Consider the following 18,137-nt stretch of genomic DNA (forward strand, 5'->3'; position numbering starts at 1 on the left):
CAAAGTTCAAGTGCATGAGCAGTGGTGGGCTGTGCCTGTTGTACCATCGTCCCTCTGAAGCAAGAAGAGGCATTACTAAGTTGTAGCCTGGCTAATACGCATCAGCAAGAATACGGATTATTACACACGGTTGTTTTGTTTGGACGAAAGACAGTTTTTTACGCAAAGATGTTCAGCAAGTCGCTTACATATATCGGCACCCGTGCTTGCCGTCTCGAACACGCAAACCATGGCATCAAAAGGGTGACGTCGACATTGATTATTGCGGATAACCGTCGGGACGCGTCTTCCACAGCCACCGTCATGGGCAGCAATAATAAACAGAAAACTATGGATGATTTGGGTGGCCCTACTTTCATGACTTCTTTGTATTGGCTTTTTGTTAAAGGCTATTTCCAGACGACCCATCAACTGCAAGTAAGCGCATTTTACAGGAGCAATTTTCCACGCCTAAACAAATGAAATCACTGTTTTAGTATGCCATGTTTGTTGTAACAAGTTGTAACATACCACCGGCGGTAGACTACATGTCAGTATAGCATGATTCTTTCTCGCACTATAGTCTAGACTAGGGCTAGCTTCATGGTTGACAAGCCAACGTGCAAAGTTTGTTCTATAATTAATCTGATCTTGGATAATGGCCAATTAGTTCAGAGTGTCGGTTAATTGCTCAATGTTTTCCCTCTTCAGCCCACACTGAAATTCCCGACAGACAGAATTTCCTGTTTATGTTTATATGACCCATATAAGCCATAATGGAGAATAGATTAAATTTAATTAATTCATGGCCATCTTGAATTTAATTGTGAGAAGTTTTCTCAGAATAATGACTTAATTATCTCAAATAATTACTTTACAAAAATAAAGTCACTAAAATAATACAATTATTATTGTTGATATTAAAGATGCAGTGCCACAATTTGTCATGTGTCTATGAGGTGACAGTACTTCATTAGACGGCCTGGAGTCGTTTTTATGTGCAATGGTGTATTAACTTTGTATTTAGGGTTTCTTCCAAGCTTTAGGGTTTCTTCCAAGCCCGTTTGACTTGACAGTCAAACGGGCTTGGAAGAAACCCTAAATGAAATAGTGACAAATAGTAACAGTAATATAGTGACTATCAGCCCCTCCCCTAACCCCTCACACTTTATCATACAACTACAGCTGTGGGTGCGGCTTCAGTTTAGGTGGATCACCACCCACCAGGCAAACCAAAGCATGATTTTAACAAATACTGTACACTTTTTGGAAAAAGTTCTTCCTCCTTATTATAATAATACCTGATGATCATGTTGTAGGGTGGAAAAAATCGTGGCACTCCATGCTGAGATATACTAACTCATTACAATAACACTAAAGTATTATTTATTTAAATAGCCTAAGTTATTTTTAATAACTTCTCATAATGACTGATTTCTCTTTTCCATCACATTTCTCGAAATGGGCTTCAGTACAATTTATTTCCAATGTTTGTTCCCAGATTGAACACAGCAAGATCTACGGCCCACTGTGGGTGTCAAAGTATGGCCCTTTGGTGATCGTGAACGTGGCCACGGCTGAGCTGATCGAGCAGGTATTGAGGCAGGAGGGGCGACTCCCTGTGCGGACAGACATGCCACACTGGAGGGGCTACCGAGAGCTCCGGAACCAGGCATATGGACCCCTCACTGAGTGAGTGAAAATGTCCATCTCTCTGTTGCTAGGAAAGAAATGCATACCTCGACTCGAGAACTGTTCATCCAAACAATGTCACACAACCTTTGGTGCGGCGGTGGCTCAGAGATAGGTGGCTCATGACAGTAGGTTACTTGTGCAGTGGGCCTTGACATAATTATGTGATGATGGAAGCCAGGCCATTGTTATTGCCAGTCTGCCAATTCCTACCAGACCTGTTCTGACAACACACTACTACACTACTGCAGTTTGTTTCTGTTGATACAGCTAAAACAATTTGCACTTGAGATGTCAAGACAATGTGAGGTAAATCTGAACATTACATTGCGATATCCAGCAAGGCCTAATTTGTGGAATGTTTCCCTCACATTGAGCAACTTTGTGGATTTGTATAAAATGTCAATAATGTCACTGACTCACTTACTTATTAACACAAGTTGTGCCCAAGACGTCTCCAGACGTCCTATAGGAATTAAATGAACATGCTAATAATATTGCCTAATGTTTATTACATTTATAGGTGTGTGAGAATCTGCAGCTTTGTGTTTTGAAGGACCTAAAAGGGCCTGTTTGTTGGCAGGATGGGGGCAAAGTGGCAGCGTATCCGCAGCATCTTAAACCCCCGGATGCTGAAGCCCAAGCACGTGTCCTCCTACACCAACGCCATCAACGGGGTGGTGACGGACTTCATCGGCAAGGTGGCCTGGTTGAAGGAGACCAACGGTCAAGGAGTCGTGGTCCATGACCTGGCTGGGGAACTCTACAAGTTTGCATTTGAAGGTCAGCAAGAGGACATGTATATACAGACGGTCTTGTATATTTAGGCCTGACGTCGAAATTAAAAAAATGCCTTTTTTTAAATGTATTTTTTCTGAAAAACCGCATGTTTCTATATCAGTGGTTCTCAATATTTCATGTCAAGGACCCCAGAAATTATATGTAATATTCCGCCGACCCCCATCTGAAAAGATGTTGTTCCAGGGACCTCTCAGAAGCAAAGAGAAAAACTCTGAAAGAATATACAGTCAAAGATTTGAGGCACATTTTCACGATTTTTCTAAAATAGCAGACCTACACGTTCGTAGCGCGACACTCGCTAATATGAACTTGTAGATCTGCTATTTTTCAATAGCTAAAGTATAACATAATGCTTAAAACACCGAAAGGGGTTGCCGCGCAAAATGGATTAATCCACATCATGGATTGTGTTTGGGTCCAAAAAATGCAATCAATGAGAGTGATAAAAGAAAGGGATGTTTTCAGAAGCTCCCAGGTTAGACTTTTATTTAGTACTTTCTAAGACCACGTTTCGACCTTTAAAGGTCATCGTGGTGCATCCGGCTTTGTTGGGCGAACATAATGGGCCTGTTGTTGTCGGGGAGGTAACTCAGGCGGGGAGGGTGATATTTGTCACGGCATGTATTCCTACGGGCTGGGGTAATGGCTGTCTGGTTATCCAGTCCGGCAGTGTGCCGCGGGTTCGACTCCCGACGGCCTTTACTGCATGTCACCCCCCCCCCCCCCCCCCATCTCTCTCCCCAGTTCCTGTCATCCTACTGTCACTCTGTCCCTAAAAATATATATTAAAACAGTTTGCAGAATTACAGTACATTTCAAGCACGACTCAATACAAAAACTGTCAACTCAACAAAAAGAGTTTGGCTGGGTTATTAATTCAGTGGAATTAAAACAAACTATACCCGTTCCTTTGGTTTTGTAGCTTGGAGAATCCTTAGGGTTTTGTTTGTAATACATTTTAAGAGTCAGAATAGGTTAAACGCATGCCTGAGATGACGAGGGTCCAGCCAACAAAGGTAAATAGACAAATGGCGAGTTGCTGCACGTTTGTAACTCCAATGCAAAGTATTGATTGGGGCATAGAAACAGTTTCAACAGCTAAGGTGCCTTTGTTAGGGTTAAATAAGTTCAGTCAGTGTCCTGGTAGAAGGCAGCTTAGCTGTCGAAGCGTTTTACATTCATTTTTATGTCTCAATAAATTCTTGCATTGGGAGCTGAGAGTGTGCGGCTACTCCTCATTTTGTTTTGACTGTTTTAAGCCTTTCAATGTATCATTGAATTTTAAATGGATTATACGTTATTAATTATCTATAGAATCTTAGAATAGAATAGACATGATCTATAATGGTATGAATACCGTAGTTGACCCTGACTCTTTCTTTTTGTTAAACATCTGTTTATTATGATTTTTGGTATACAGGCATTTCAAGAATGTTTAACCAGTAAAAAATAGCAAAAACATACAAGCAAACAAACAAAACAAGAGACTTAAAATAAGAAAAAGACAATAAACTATCATGGCTGATGACTATACCGCACTCCGAGGACACAAACAACATCACAATCAATTCTAAAAAAACTTTTCTGATATGGAAAACAAAACATATAATATGTATATATATGTACCCACATAGACACCCATACATATAAACATTCTATACATTAATCAGATGACATTACGGGGCAGAACAATGTTGAATTGACCCTGACTCTTTCATTTAGATGTAGTCTCATAGTGCTGCTATGTTGCAGCTGTGCATTGTGACTTGGAATGAGAGTCTTTCGAACAGGGTTGTGAGGTGAATGCATGGACGGCCTTGACCGGGGTTGCATGGTTATAGACGTTGCAAGCTTTGCTCAGAGATATACTTGACCTTGACTGTTGATTAGATAATGACAATGCTCTGACCTCAGTGTCTTGCAACAAGATCTGTGTATACTAAGACGTTATTTCAAACGCGACGTTCAGCACAATTGCATTTTAAATGCTTGTATCTTTAAAACAACAATTGCACGGCATGTTTAACTTTCTTCTTGTACTGTATATATATATATTTTGTATCTAAATACGGGTGAAAAGCACATTTTTGTTGTGAAATGAATCAGTTACAACCTAACATTACGTGCAGAAACTGTACAATTAATTACATTTTCCACAAGAGACTTTCATTGTCCTCCTTACCATTTATTTATTACATGAACTATTTTCTATTATACTCCAGTTTTATTTACAGTTTATGTTGTTTGCGATAACATTTTCAATTTCATTTGAGCATTGTTTGTGACTGCAGGGATCTGTTCGGTGCTGTTTGAAACCCGTATGGGCTGCCTGAATGAGAACATGCCAGAGGAGACCCAGAAGTTCATCTTCTCAGTGGGTGAAATGTTCCGGCTGTCTCCCATCGTTGTGCTCTTTCCCAAGCGCTTTTGGCCGTACCTCCCTTTCTGGAAACACTTTGTGGCTGTCTGGGACCATCTCTTCAAAGTTGGTGAGTGTATTTTCAAACTAGATAAAGTGACTCTTAGGGCACATGCAGGTCTCCACCAGGGCAGGGCAGGTTGTGGCCTCCTGGTGGCGCTATAATAGACCAATGTGAAAGGGGTGCCATTTCTTCTTATGCCTTGGATGGCAATTGGATGACATCCAAAAATGTGTTTTGCAAAAATCCACCTGTTGGTGGTGCTATATAACAGGCCAATGTGATGGGATATACTGTATTCCTCAGCCTAGTAGGAAAGTCTGTGAAAGATTTCACGTAAATTGCTTTGTTGCAAACTTTGAAAGCCAATGTTAGCCAATTATGATGGAATATGAAAACCCGGACAGATCCGTCTTGAACACATGACTATAGAGATAGTGTGTAACGATTTGCGGGATTTTTGGACAGAATCTGGAGGAGTAATATCAAAAGTTTTTCAAAAGTCGGCAAAAGTCTCCTGGTGGCGGTTTAACAGGCCGTTCTGGAAGATTTGGGGCAGAGGTTCATCGGTTAACGGTGCCGGAGATTAGCTGTACACAGACGGACGGACACACACACACACACACACGGACACACACGGACGGACACACGGACGGAGTGCAAAACATACTCTCTCCCCATGCCTTCGGCCTGGTGGAGACAATAAGGCAGGGAAGGGGGTGCCTTTATGTTTTTTATTGTTCTGGTTCACACCCCTCTATATAGGTAAAGACACCAGTCGGTTTTATAACCACTTATGAGTGAAAAACTGAAAATACCAAACTGACGAGCTCATTGCGACACGTTTTGAGCTTGTAGATCTGGTTTCACTGAATCTTCACCTTCACCTATTGTGTCAGGGATAACGCCAGACTACGGCCAAAATTGAATTGTCAGTGAGTGCCGAAACTAAAAGTCACAAAAAATACATACTATAATGGCTATAATGCAGCTTTGTTTATCACAATGGTTTTTCACCATGCATGTACCAAGCCGTCACACGCCCCTATTCACTCACAGGAGAGTGTACAGTAGGGCTGAACGATCATATTCATGACATTATCCCCCGTTCACCCTGCATGTACAGTCAATTACAAACCTCCCTTAACGCTCTGGGTGTATTTAGCTTGTATCAAGTTCAGTTGATTCCCTGTGTGTCGACTCGACAGAGAAAAAAAGTTCAGTTAACTCTAGCATGGGCAAAAATATACTGGCTGGCTCGTTTTAGTGATTGTGCGTTTGTTTTTTCCCTGTGTCAACCCCAGCTGAACAACTGGTTCAGCAGAAAATGGAGGAGATCCAGGAGAACGTGAGGCTGGGGCAGCCTGTGGAGGCTGTGGAGGGAGAGTATCTCACACACCTGCTCCTCAGTGAGCAGATGACCGTCTCCGAGATCCTGGGCAGCATCACTGAACTGCTGCTGGCCGGAGTCGACACGGTGAGACCAGTTGTTGTTTTTGGCCAGCAAATTTAGATTTTTAGTTTCAGTCGTAGTCTCTTCAATAGTTTTCATTTAGTTTAGCTAAAATGTATTGTGTCTGGCCTTGATGCCGTCGTAATGACGGTTTTTACACTGATCTACAAGCTTGTGAACTTGAAAATCTTTGCTTCTGGGCGTCCCTGGAAAAAAATATTACATTAAATATACAAAATATTTTGAAATGGGGCTCGGCCTGCGAATGCATACTGTATATACCGGTAATTCTAGGGTCCTGGACACGTTTTTCAGAAACCTTTTATTAATTTAGATGTTTTTTTGTTTTTTGAATCGGTCTCAGGTTAATGGGCTAAAAAGGTCAGCTCCTTGGGTCTCTATTTCAGACTTCCAACACCATGTCGTGGTCTCTGTACCACATGGCCAGGGAGCCAGACATCCAGCAGAGGGTCTACGAGGAGGTGATGAGTGTGTGCCCGGGAGCCACGGTGCCAACCAGTGAGGACATCGCAAGAATGCCCTATCTCAAAGCTGTTGTCAGAGAGACGCTACGGTGAGTAGCATTTAACACTGTATTACGGACGTCTCAACAACAGCCCATTTTTGGATCCAATTCCATAGCGGTATAGACTCATCAGCCTTGCTATATAGACAGTTAAATGCACTTGTCTATGTCTAACGCAAGTGATTTTGTACCCGTCCGTAATTGCTGTTCAAATGGTGCTAATACCAAAAGACAACAAATTGTCTCTTATATAAATGTAACTCAATAGTCAATAGTTCATGTTGTTTAGTCCAAGATTAGACTGAAACCCACCTATGCTTTCTATGGCATAGGTAGCTCCCGATATCTAGACGCAGCTGCGCGACATGAGACTAATTAATTAGAGCGACAGAGTGTGTGTGTGTGTACGTGTGCGTCAATTTAACAAAGGTGCAGACGACTCGCCCCCCAGACTTTTTTTCTCTCTGGAAATAAAAAAAAGTCTGGGTTTCCGAGGCTAGTCCAAGATGGCTCTTCATCATTTGTCATGGACTTGACCTGAAATTTTGATTGAAAAACGTTGCACCGTACCCATAATGATGAAGAACTAGAAATGTCGCAATTTAGAAAATTTGCAAAGTGTTTGCAGTCGCTTACATAGGCCCCTCCCACTAATATTGTCAGCCAATTACGTGACTCCTTGACTCTCTTGAAAAATAAATTTAAATTTTCTATAACGCTTGAATAGTTTGGTGTTCTGCCCCTGCAAGGGAAGTTGTGTCTTTATAAACGATTGTAAAACACGTCACACGTCGCAATTGGGTTTGTTTTTTGTTTTTTTTACCCATGATGTTTTTTAACCCATGATGTTTTCATATACGCAGTTGCTTGGGAAGCGCAAAATTGGCAACCTGGCTGAGTGGCCCTGTTGTTGTTTTTTTATGTTGTTTTTTTGCTATGAAAGCGAGCATGGCAAGGCGCAATGTTACCACTAATTACCACCACTAATTACAGTGCATACAGTGTAGCTGTTAATATTACTTAATATGTCGCCTTGACTCCCTATTGCGTTGTGTTGTCACCAGGCTATATCCAGTTGTGCCCGGAAATGCCCGTCTCACAGTGGACAGTGAAATTGTGGTGGGAGATCATCTTTTCCCAAAACAGGTGAATATCACACTGATGGAAGTTGGATAGCTGAAACGTCTGTAATGTGAGGATTTAATCCTCATATTAAACAAATGTTTCACACATGTGAACGTGATGAGAATGCCGTTTGCCTTGGCTTCTTTTGCTTGTCTGCTTTTCAACGCCACTCACGTTACAGACTAGACGCTGATTTGAGATACTTCAAACGTCAGGCAACTCTTGGTGTATGGGCTATATGGACCTTATTCCTTTGCATTTTTCCAAAAAGGTATAGCCAGATATAATTACCAGTAAGACGCCTGAGGTCACGTCTTTCGGTATATAAATAAAGGTTATGCCTCGTTTGGTCATCCAGCCTTTGAGAGATTTGCATATTATTGATTTATTTCCCACCTTGACTCAACTTTAGATGGAGAGTTAACAAGGTGTTAATTGTGAAATCCTGACCCCTGAAACTAAACCCTGCACGTATTTGGGAAGAACTCCTTTGGCGCATTCATATCACTCGAGTCAAAACTACGAAAATATGATTGTAGCGCCTAAATCCCTATATTAGGCGCTACTGGCTGCTGACGGTTGAGGATGAAGTTTAGACGTGTGCTGAAACTGAAAGAACTGATGTCCAGAATGTTCGTTGAGTGGATATTATTTACTGTCCAAAATCCTATACTTTGAATGAAAATAACAAACGGTCAAACGTGGTGATACAGCCCCTGTCTGTCTGAAAACAGTTTTCCTCCTATCAGCAACACCTGCAATTCATTAGGGACAGGGTTAAATACCCTCCCTGTAACTATGGCAACCTAGGCCTCGATTGACACATTGGCATCGCCCTGTAGTGACATCAAATGGCTCTTACAATGATTATGTGACAACAGTGACATCGCTAAACACAATACTTCTGTCTCTCTCTCATTCTCAGACCCTTTTCCACCTGTGTCATTATGCCGTGTCGTACGACGAGAAGGTTTTCCCCGAGCCCCACGCCTTCATGCCCCAGCGCTGGCTCAGGGGAGGAGAGGACAAGCAGAAGCAGCACCCATTCGGGTCGGTGCCATTCGGCTTTGGGATCCGAGCCTGCCTGGGTCGGAGAGTGGCCGAGCTAGAGATGTACCTCCTTCTATCCAGGGTAAGACTTTGGGATGTCCAGATACACTTTGTTCGTTCCCGATCCGATCCCGATACCACAATTTCTGTGTTACCGAATACCGACACCAGTGTTGTGATCTTGTGTTGTGTTTATAGCAATCTAGCTATATATCTCGTGTTGTGTTTATAGCAGACTCCTCACTCATATGTGCACTTGCAGTTTGGGCAACTCGAAAGAAAACTCTGCATGCCCCAACATTTTATTTACCTGCCATAGTGTCAACCCCTTACCTCTGTGTCGGAATGGGGGTTAGACTGGCATATTCGCCGATACCGATATGATCCGATATGACAAATAAGGGCCGATGCAGATACTTTTCCGATACCAATACAGTATCGGGACTAAGACTGTAAATGCACCACCGCCGTCAGATCTACAAGCTCATAGCGGGGCACCGAGTGCCGCGCTACGAGATTGTAGATCTGATATTTTTGGAAAATCGTGAAAATGTGGCACAAATCTTAGAATGCATATTCAACATATTTTGAGATGGGGTTCGGCGGCCAAACACATATCATTCTGGGGCTCCTTGACATTAAATAGTTTGAGAGATTTTTCAGAAAACTATTCGGATCTAGAAGACATTTGTAGAATCGTCCTCAGGTCTAAATGGGTTCAAACCCATTAGTTAGTTAGTGAGCTATGCACACAAAGGAAGAATATGGTGACCTATAATAACTGTCTGATCAGTGAAGAATATGGTGACCTATAATAACTGTCTGATCAGTGAAGAATATGGTGACCTATAATAACTGTCTGATCAGTGAAGAATATGGTGACCTATAATAACTGTCTGATCAGTGAAGAATATGGTGACCTATAATAACTGTCTGATCAGTGCCACATTGACAAAGTGGTTGCATGGCTGTCGTGTTGTTGTCCGCAAATCAGAACTTTGAACCAAAACCAATAAGTCAGCTGGCAAGCAGAGGGTAATCATTAATGTACGGGATGTACGTAGACTGCCATTTTTTGAGAAGCAGACGATCAAGGAGCTACTGTAAAATATTTTATTTTTATGTTATCACCGATACGTTTTTCGTTCATATTGAACTCTGTCATGAGCAGTGATGGAAGAAAGTACTTGCAATACCCTATTCAATTGATATACAAGTTTGGTATTCTACTTAAAGTACCAAAAGTAAAAGAAGGTACTTATTATGCAGAAGGTCCCAATTCACAAGTTTGTATGAAACAAATTTAACAATATTTGAAAATAGCAGGTGTACAAGCTTCTACAAAGTAACTATAGTAACTAAAGTTTTCCAATAATGATAGTGGAGCAAAAGTAAGTATTCCATTAGAACTCAAGTTAAAGTAAAAAAATCAGACTCGTCTGAAGTGAGTGGTACTGTACTGTACTGTACTGTACTGTACTGTACTGTACTGTACTGTACTGTACTGTACTGTACTGTACTGTACTGTACTGTACTGTACAAGCCCTCCTCCCTGGCCAGTGTGTGTCTGTGTCTGTGTGGTAGGCTGTGCAACAGTGACACTTGATGGTGAACAAACGCTATAGCGCTATTTTTGTGCTCGGACACAGCCTGGGACACAGTACAGGGACAGCCACACACACACACACACACACACACACACACACACACACACACACACACACACATACACACACACACACACACACACACACACACACACACACACACACACACACACACACACACAGCTGTCTATAGGAGTGGTTGCACCACTCAAAGAAATACCTCAAAATTGTACTTATATGTACAGTACTCAAGTAAATGTTCTTAGTTACTCTTTCCACCCTCTCTGGCTCACTCTGGCTCACTCCCTCCTCCTCCAACAGTTGATAAAACAATACGAAGTGAGGCCCGATCCCACAGGAACTGCTGTCAAGCCCATCACCAGGACACTGCTCGTCCCCGCTACGCCCATGAACTTGCAGTTTCTTGACAGACGAGTGGCCCAGGGGGAGACGACGGTACTGTAGCTGTCCACCCTATGAACTATTTTTAGTATTCACAGTTTCACACTGTGTTTGTGCGTCGACAATCACTTGTTTATACAATGAAGATTTGGTGAGGTCCTGTCAGTGGCGTGCACAGACATTTAGAGGGGCAGGTGCTCAAGTGAAAAAAAAGGGCACCTTGTGCAGCGCGTGGAACCGGCCCGGTTGCCTTAATAGTGTGAGATTTATAGATTTTTGGGCATAAATAATATATTAGAAGCTTTTTATCAAGAATTCACCAATGTCACCATGGTCCACAATCCACATCCATCCATACTGTACAGTGTACACTGTACAATGTTTTTTTATAGGGCACATTGCTGTCCAGAGGGCAAAGTGCAGGTGCTCTAGCACCACCTAGTGTCTATCTGTGCACGCCACTGTGTCCTGCTGAACTCTTTCTTTCTGTTGGAACCACTGCCATTGTTTGAGATTTGCTACCTTCTTGTAAATAATATATAATGTATATCATCGTACATTTAGATGATTCTGATTCAGAAAGCAATTTTGCTTGCAGAGAAATTCCCATGTAATTTTTGTACATTTTGCTGCTGTCTGTCATATCAAAACTCCAAATAATGTGTTTTTATTACAGTTTTTTTTTTATTTGATGTGTTGTGAACGTTTATATTGTCCTCTGTGTGTGTGAATTTAACCTATTTTGGGCAGGAACCCCTTTTGGTGTTATACTTTAGCTATTGAAAAATAGCAGATCTACAAGCTCACCTGGGGATAATGAATCATTCTAACCTGACATGGTTGTCATTGATACTGTGTGTTCATTCCACTGCAATGATATACTGTAGAAACTTTCATGTGCTTTACATTTGAGTGATCCTTTTATCTTAGACGACTTAGAGTGATCATTTTAATATTACACATTGCGTGTAATAGTGCTTTCATGGATTTGTCTGAATTGTATTAGACATGCGTTTAAAAAAATAATAATCATTTACTTGATTTACTTGATTATTTCCCAACCTAACTGGACTATAAACCAGAAATAATATGAACTACTGTGCGAGACTGTACAATGGTAGAGCAATACTGACCTCTAGTGTACACATGCTACTACTGACATAACAGCAACATCTTTGATAGGTGAGGTGCCTGGGGGGAAGATTAATTAATATGTTTTATTGATACTTTATAGATTTCACTGATTTCACATCTTCAATAGAATACAGTTATTTTGCAGTGAGCTGTTTAATGGTTGGTGTCACAGATGGGTTAGTAGGCTAACTAAGGCTACTCTAGTCAACATAATTTTGAATCGTGTTTTCCCCTACAAGAAAGTGGGGCGGCGGTGGCTCAGGGGTAGAGTGGCCGGATGGTAACCGCAAGGTCACCAGCTCGAACCCGGGCTCCCCCAGAGTCAGTGTGGAAGTGTCCTTGAGCAAGACTCTGAACCTCTAATTGGTCCTGATGTACAGGTTGGTGCCTTGCATGGTTTATGCCGCCATCGGTATATGAATGTGTTGGTGAATGTAATGCACAATCAATGTAAAGCGCCTTGGATAAAGGCGCTATATAAATGCACCATTTATACTAAACCAAGTCCCTTGAGAAGACTAAGCACCTTTTATTTTTTATGAACCTGAAGCAATTTGCTGTGATTCGGAGAAGACACTTGGGGATATTTGGGATGACAAAATGTAAACGATGCACATTTGATTATTATGAGAAAACATGACAGTGATAGCAAAGCTCAACATGCAACTTGTTAGTGAACAAGGAATCTGATGTGTTTCATCGTCTAATTAGAAAATGCTCTGAAAATATCATCTTTAACCTAAACCCACAGACACATTTGATTCGACTCTTTCAGAGCATCATGATTGATTTTGATCGGAATGCATTCATCTTTTTTATATAAAGGCTGATGCGGGCCTGCAATATTTTGCCTTTTGAAGAATTTAAAATAAAATGGAAATAAATGAATACTGTAATATTATTTTTAGCTAATATTTGAGCTTTTCTCTAAATAATTCCATGCTATGTAACTAAAGATACATCGCATGGATGCACCTGGGACGTATCCTCAGTGATGTATCCTGAGGTCAACGGGGTTTCGGGTCTACCAACACCATATGCCTCACACCATATGCCTTGCCTTGAGTGATATAGCCAAACTGTAATCCACACACATCCACAAAAAACGGGTGCAGGATAAAAAAGAATAACTAAGAAAGGAAAGACGAGATCCGCACACCGTTCTAAAAGCTCCCTTGTTTATTGACAACAGTGCGGAAAACAATACAACATTTCGGCCTCAGGGGGCCTTCGTCAGGTATAGGTATACTATAGCCAAACTTTCCCTCAAAACAATTAATACCAGCATCATTTAGGTTTAGGACTATCACCCACGGTCTTTACACACTGGTAAACAATTGAGGTTGATTTCTCAGTCAGGGACAGGGTGGTGGTCCCTGGTTCACACAATGAGTTTAAAAAAAACTGATCTATTTGCTAGTGGTCCAGGCTCACAAAAGGCTGAGAACCAACCTAATATTCCTCCTACTTTATCCAACCTTCCATATTAAACTCACATTTATGATTGAGCTGAGTCCGGTATACACCTCCCCTTTTCTTGAGATTCTCCCTTTTCTGTGGAATGTCTTGACCTTAGGTCACCATCAGGTCATTTAGTGCAGGGGTTCTCAACGTTTTTGGCTGGGGACCCCTGGAAATGCTTTGACCATGCCGAGACATGGCCAAAGCATTTCCGGGGGTTCTCCCCAGCCCCTGCCCACCCCCAATACAAACTGACTGCAAAAATGACCTTAATATTAGAGAAAATATATACTGAAACCAGATATATTCACTCTTCATTTCTATTTTTATTCATTTTTAATAATTTGGGGACCCCCCAAAATAATTTGGCGACCCCCTGAGGGGTCGCGACCCACGGGTTGAGAACCCCTGATTTAGTGCACCGTTTCTCAACTAGTGGTCCACAGACCAGTGGTCCGTCCGAGGCATGATTACAGGAGGTCCATGGACAGATTCTCATGGATCGAGAGTTAACCAGAGTTAACTATCTTCACCTAATTGGTGGGTGGGGTTTGGTTCCAGGAAAAAAAACAGGCACACCTGCCTATAACCAAGGAAGCTTTGAGAAGGAAAGGTAATGGTCACGTGACTGGGCTGCGCCATGACACTTTCATGCATGCTTTCATGGGAGCCAAACTACACCCGGAAGTTGCAGAATGCATTGGAGTCAATGAGAGCTCAGTGACCAGCTCATGAGCAAACACTATTTCTGAATGACTGAGACCTTTTGTAAAGTAATTGCTTCTGGAAAATAACAGAAGACATGTAACACATTATTTTCTGCTGTGCTTTTCAATGTGTACACTGTGCAATTTTATATAGGTATGGTATCTAAAGAGCACAAAGCACCTTTCTGAACATACCAAGTATCGCGAGACTTCCCACCGTTTCCGGTCTGCTGTTTAGATCCTCAAATAAAATGATACACTGTGCAAATCGAAAAGCAAGTGATTAGAAAACAACCTGTGATATGTCTTCTTTTATATTCCTGAACCAATTATATGACAATGGTCTCAATTGTTCATAAATAGTGTTTGTTATGAGCTGGTCCAGCCGGCTCCATTCACTGCCATGTTTTCATTGAACTTGTGAACGTGTGAGTTTTGGCTCCCATGAAAGTGTCCATGAAAGTGTCATGACGCAGCCCAGTCACGTGACCTTTTCCGCTCCTTCTCAAAGCTTCCTTGCCTATAACCAGGAAGACCTGCATAACAAGGAACCTGTCTCATCATTGTATGGTGAGGTGGTTGTGTTATACTCTTCATATATCATGAGTTGTATTCTGCTTATTGTAAGTTTCGTTTTCTTTCTCAAGTATTTGTTGAGTTGGAAATGTATGCATGTTTTGTTTATGGTGTTTTATTGATTATTTCTTTCTCCCATATAGTTCAATCATTTCAACCTTTCATCTGTATGGAGTTATCAGGATCAGCATCATCTTTATTGTCACATCACAGTTATACAAGTAGACCTAAAAAGGTGGGTGACATTTGTTTTTGCCCATATAATAGTTCCCATCGTGTTGTTTTTCCAAGAAAACAAGAGGGTTAGGAGATCAAGGCAACGAAGAACATTTAGAAGCTTGTTTTACACACACACACACACACACACACACACACACACACACACACACACACACACACACACACACACACACACACACACTCACTCATAGGGTCTCATTTATATGAACTGGCACTCTGGTCTCTGTGCTTTGATCATGGGCATAATCAACACATTTCAAATGACATAGTGGGCTATTATAGGCCTATCATCATAACAAAGAAAAGTATATACACAAACTAAAGTCTATAGCCTAATATACTACAAAGAAATGCATGATAAATAGTGTTCTCTATCTATAAATGCACCATGTCTCTGCGTGTGTGTGTGTACGTCTGTAACTCGCGAACCGGTCGCCCCACCGAATTCAAATTCGTTCCACACCCCCACAGGGAGTGCAGTGCCCGGCCTTGAGTCGGTCGGTCCCACGGTTGTCCAGAACCGCTGCAAAAGCCTCTGCCCGGGTTCTAGCCAATAAATCACACCTGATCACCCCTGTCCCCTAGATCTCCATATATGGAGCTGGTCTGTTCTGACATCACTGTAGAGATAGCCAGCACTCCAAGTCCATTTAAGGTATATTTATTTATTGCATTGTGCAGTGCAGTACGGACAGACAGACCCACAGACGTGTGGGGGCGTGGTTATAAGCACAAACCGTGTTGGATTTAGTATGTTGCCGCCGCAACGCGTCCGTGTTTTGTCTGTCTGTCCGTGGCTGCACAATGCAACAAATAAATCTTAAATGGACTTCAGAGTGCTGGCTATCTCTCTGTTACAGTGATTCTTCGTGAGCCGTGCACCCGGTTAACTGCATGTTTTGACTGAGAGTGCTCGTTTTTCCTCTGCTTCTCTGTTCTGACATCACAATGACGTTCCGACATCTGCATAGAACCCATATTTGGGCATGCCTGACAAAGAACTTTAATGCATGTGCATATACCCGCTATAGTCTATAGTGAGTTATGGGCCCTTGAACCAGTGTTGTTTTTGACGGCAAATTTTTTATTTTAGTTTTAGTCACATTTTAGTCACCTGAAATGTTCTACTAGTCAGTCCAGTTTTAGTCGACTAAGTGTCATAAGATTTTAGTCGACTTTTAGTTAAATCTACAGTTGATTTAGTCGACTAAAATGTGTTTTGACAGGCCTTTGACAAACCTTGATGTCGTTGTAAATACAGATTTCACACTTTGGTTGCGTGCTGAAAATAGCAGATCTACAAGCTCACAACGCTGTAGATCTGCTATTTTCAGCATGCAACCAAGTTTAAAATGACTTACACTGAATCTCTACTCCACTAGTCCCTTCCTAACAACATTTTAGTCTAGTTTTTATTTGACAAAATTGTCAATATATAGTCATAGTTTTAGTCATAGTTTAGTTTTCATTTAGTTTCCATTTAGTTTTCGTCAGTAAAAAGGTAGTCGACGAAATCAACACTGCCCTGAACATGGAATAGATGTGTAGCTGCTAGAGCTACCTGTAGGTGTCACTGTTGTACTGTGCCAAACATAAAGCATTGAATTCTGAACTCTGCCAAGGCCTTATATTGATCTGTAGAGCATTGGTTCTCAAAGTGGGGTCCGGGGACCCCCAGGGGTCCTTGATGGAGTTCCAGGGGGTCCCCAGCTAAATGATAGTTTGGAACCAAATTGACCCTTGTGGGGCTGTATTAACTCTGAGAGTTAAATTAACATTGATTTTTACAATATAAATTGGGGTGTCAGAGATAGAAATGCCATTAAATGGGGGTCCATAGACTAATTCATGTGAATCACTGCTATAGAGCCATAAAACATCTTCTCTTATGGGGGTCCGTGGGGCTAATTATTGTCAATTTGGGGGTCCTTGACATGAACATTTTTGGGAACCCCTGCTGTGTAGAGAGACAGGGGAAAAAACAGAGAGAGAAACATGCAGCAAAATTCCGCCGGGGGGACTTACTGCCCTCACTCACTCCGACAGTCCCACTCCAACAGTAGTGAAGTAATCAACCAGATAAATATCATATTTGACAATTATCTGCATGGCTGGGCTGATAGGACCCTGATGCCCCCCCCCCCCCCCCCCCCTGTGTGTGTGTGTGTGTGTGGGGGGGGCATGAGTCCAGGAGCCATTGCACCACCCTCACACCAAAGTAATATAGTAAGAGAGTGGTGACCTATGGTGGTGACACTAGCGTTGACTCCCAATGGAATGCGGAAGTGCTCATTCTATCTCAATGGGATAGTTCCAGCCATAGGAGCAATGTTTGGAACTATAGGCACGCGCTTTGCGGTGAGATCAAAGCGTGTCGCTACTCTCCTACTCTACACTCTGCCTCACACTAACTACAAACTTAGTCTAAAAGCCAATTAAGCTATAACTATATGATAAGTTTGACCTGAGGTGCATGGTGCAACTGTCTCCAGGGCCCCCCAAATATTTAAAAACAGTGATACATTGAAACAGCCTAATACTTTATAGCCTACAAATTAATACAATTTATGGAGGGGCCACCCTGACCTTTGGCCCCGACCCCGGGACAGTCCGACTAGGCTGGGCAGTAGTGGGGGACCCCAGCTCGGGTCACTGCTTTAATAGGACACTGCTGGTATGAGTGTACAATGATAATTGAGCTAATTAGTTCAAATGTATTTTTTTGTCAATTTTTTAAATAATTGGCAAAATAAAAATAAAATAAAAAGATGCATGGCATTGTTGTTCGTTCTTTCTTGTTTATTTTTCTTTCTTTTCTTTTTGTCTGAAAGGGATTTGTTTTTGAGTTCCCATCCATCCACTGCGTAGCGGGAGGGGAGCTCCCTGCTTTGACCAGGCAGGCATTCCAGACCTATGGTTTGTGGGCTCTACGCAAAACAAGAACCCTATTGTGCATCCAAAGTG

At 41.9% G+C, this 18,137-nt stretch overlaps 2 protein-coding genes across 2 annotated transcripts in view; both read left to right on the forward strand.

The window, feature by feature from the left end:
• The first annotated feature begins 23 nt into the window (after window positions 1-23).
• Window positions 24-12,093, forward strand: cyp27a3 (cytochrome P450 family 27 subfamily A member 3). The gene is made up of 9 exons (XM_083776592.1): window positions 24-417; window positions 1,481-1,671; window positions 2,255-2,454; window positions 4,764-4,961; window positions 6,197-6,369; window positions 6,753-6,919; window positions 7,936-8,017; window positions 8,922-9,128; window positions 10,975-12,093. The coding sequence occupies exons 1-9, from the start codon at window positions 169-171 to the stop codon at window positions 11,116-11,118; spliced, it is 1,611 nt and encodes a 536-aa protein (XP_083632718.1). The 5' UTR covers window positions 24-168; the 3' UTR covers window positions 11,119-12,093.
• A 2,862-nt stretch (window positions 12,094-14,955) lies between these two features.
• slc15a2 (solute carrier family 15 member 2) overlaps window positions 14,956-18,137 on the forward strand; it is a 31,737-nt gene continuing 28,555 nt past the window's right edge. The window contains exons 1-2 of the mRNA XM_083777493.1: window positions 14,956-14,980; window positions 15,077-15,168. Coding sequence (XP_083633619.1) covers window positions 15,103-15,168 — 66 coding nt within the window. The 5' untranslated portion in view covers window positions 14,956-14,980; window positions 15,077-15,102. The remainder of the gene's footprint in view (window positions 14,981-15,076; window positions 15,169-18,137) is intronic.

Source organism: Protomyctophum parallelum (genome assembly GCF_964188405.1).
Source record: "Protomyctophum parallelum genome assembly, chromosome: 11".
Lineage (NCBI taxonomy): Eukaryota > Metazoa > Chordata > Actinopteri > Myctophiformes > Myctophidae > Protomyctophum > Protomyctophum parallelum.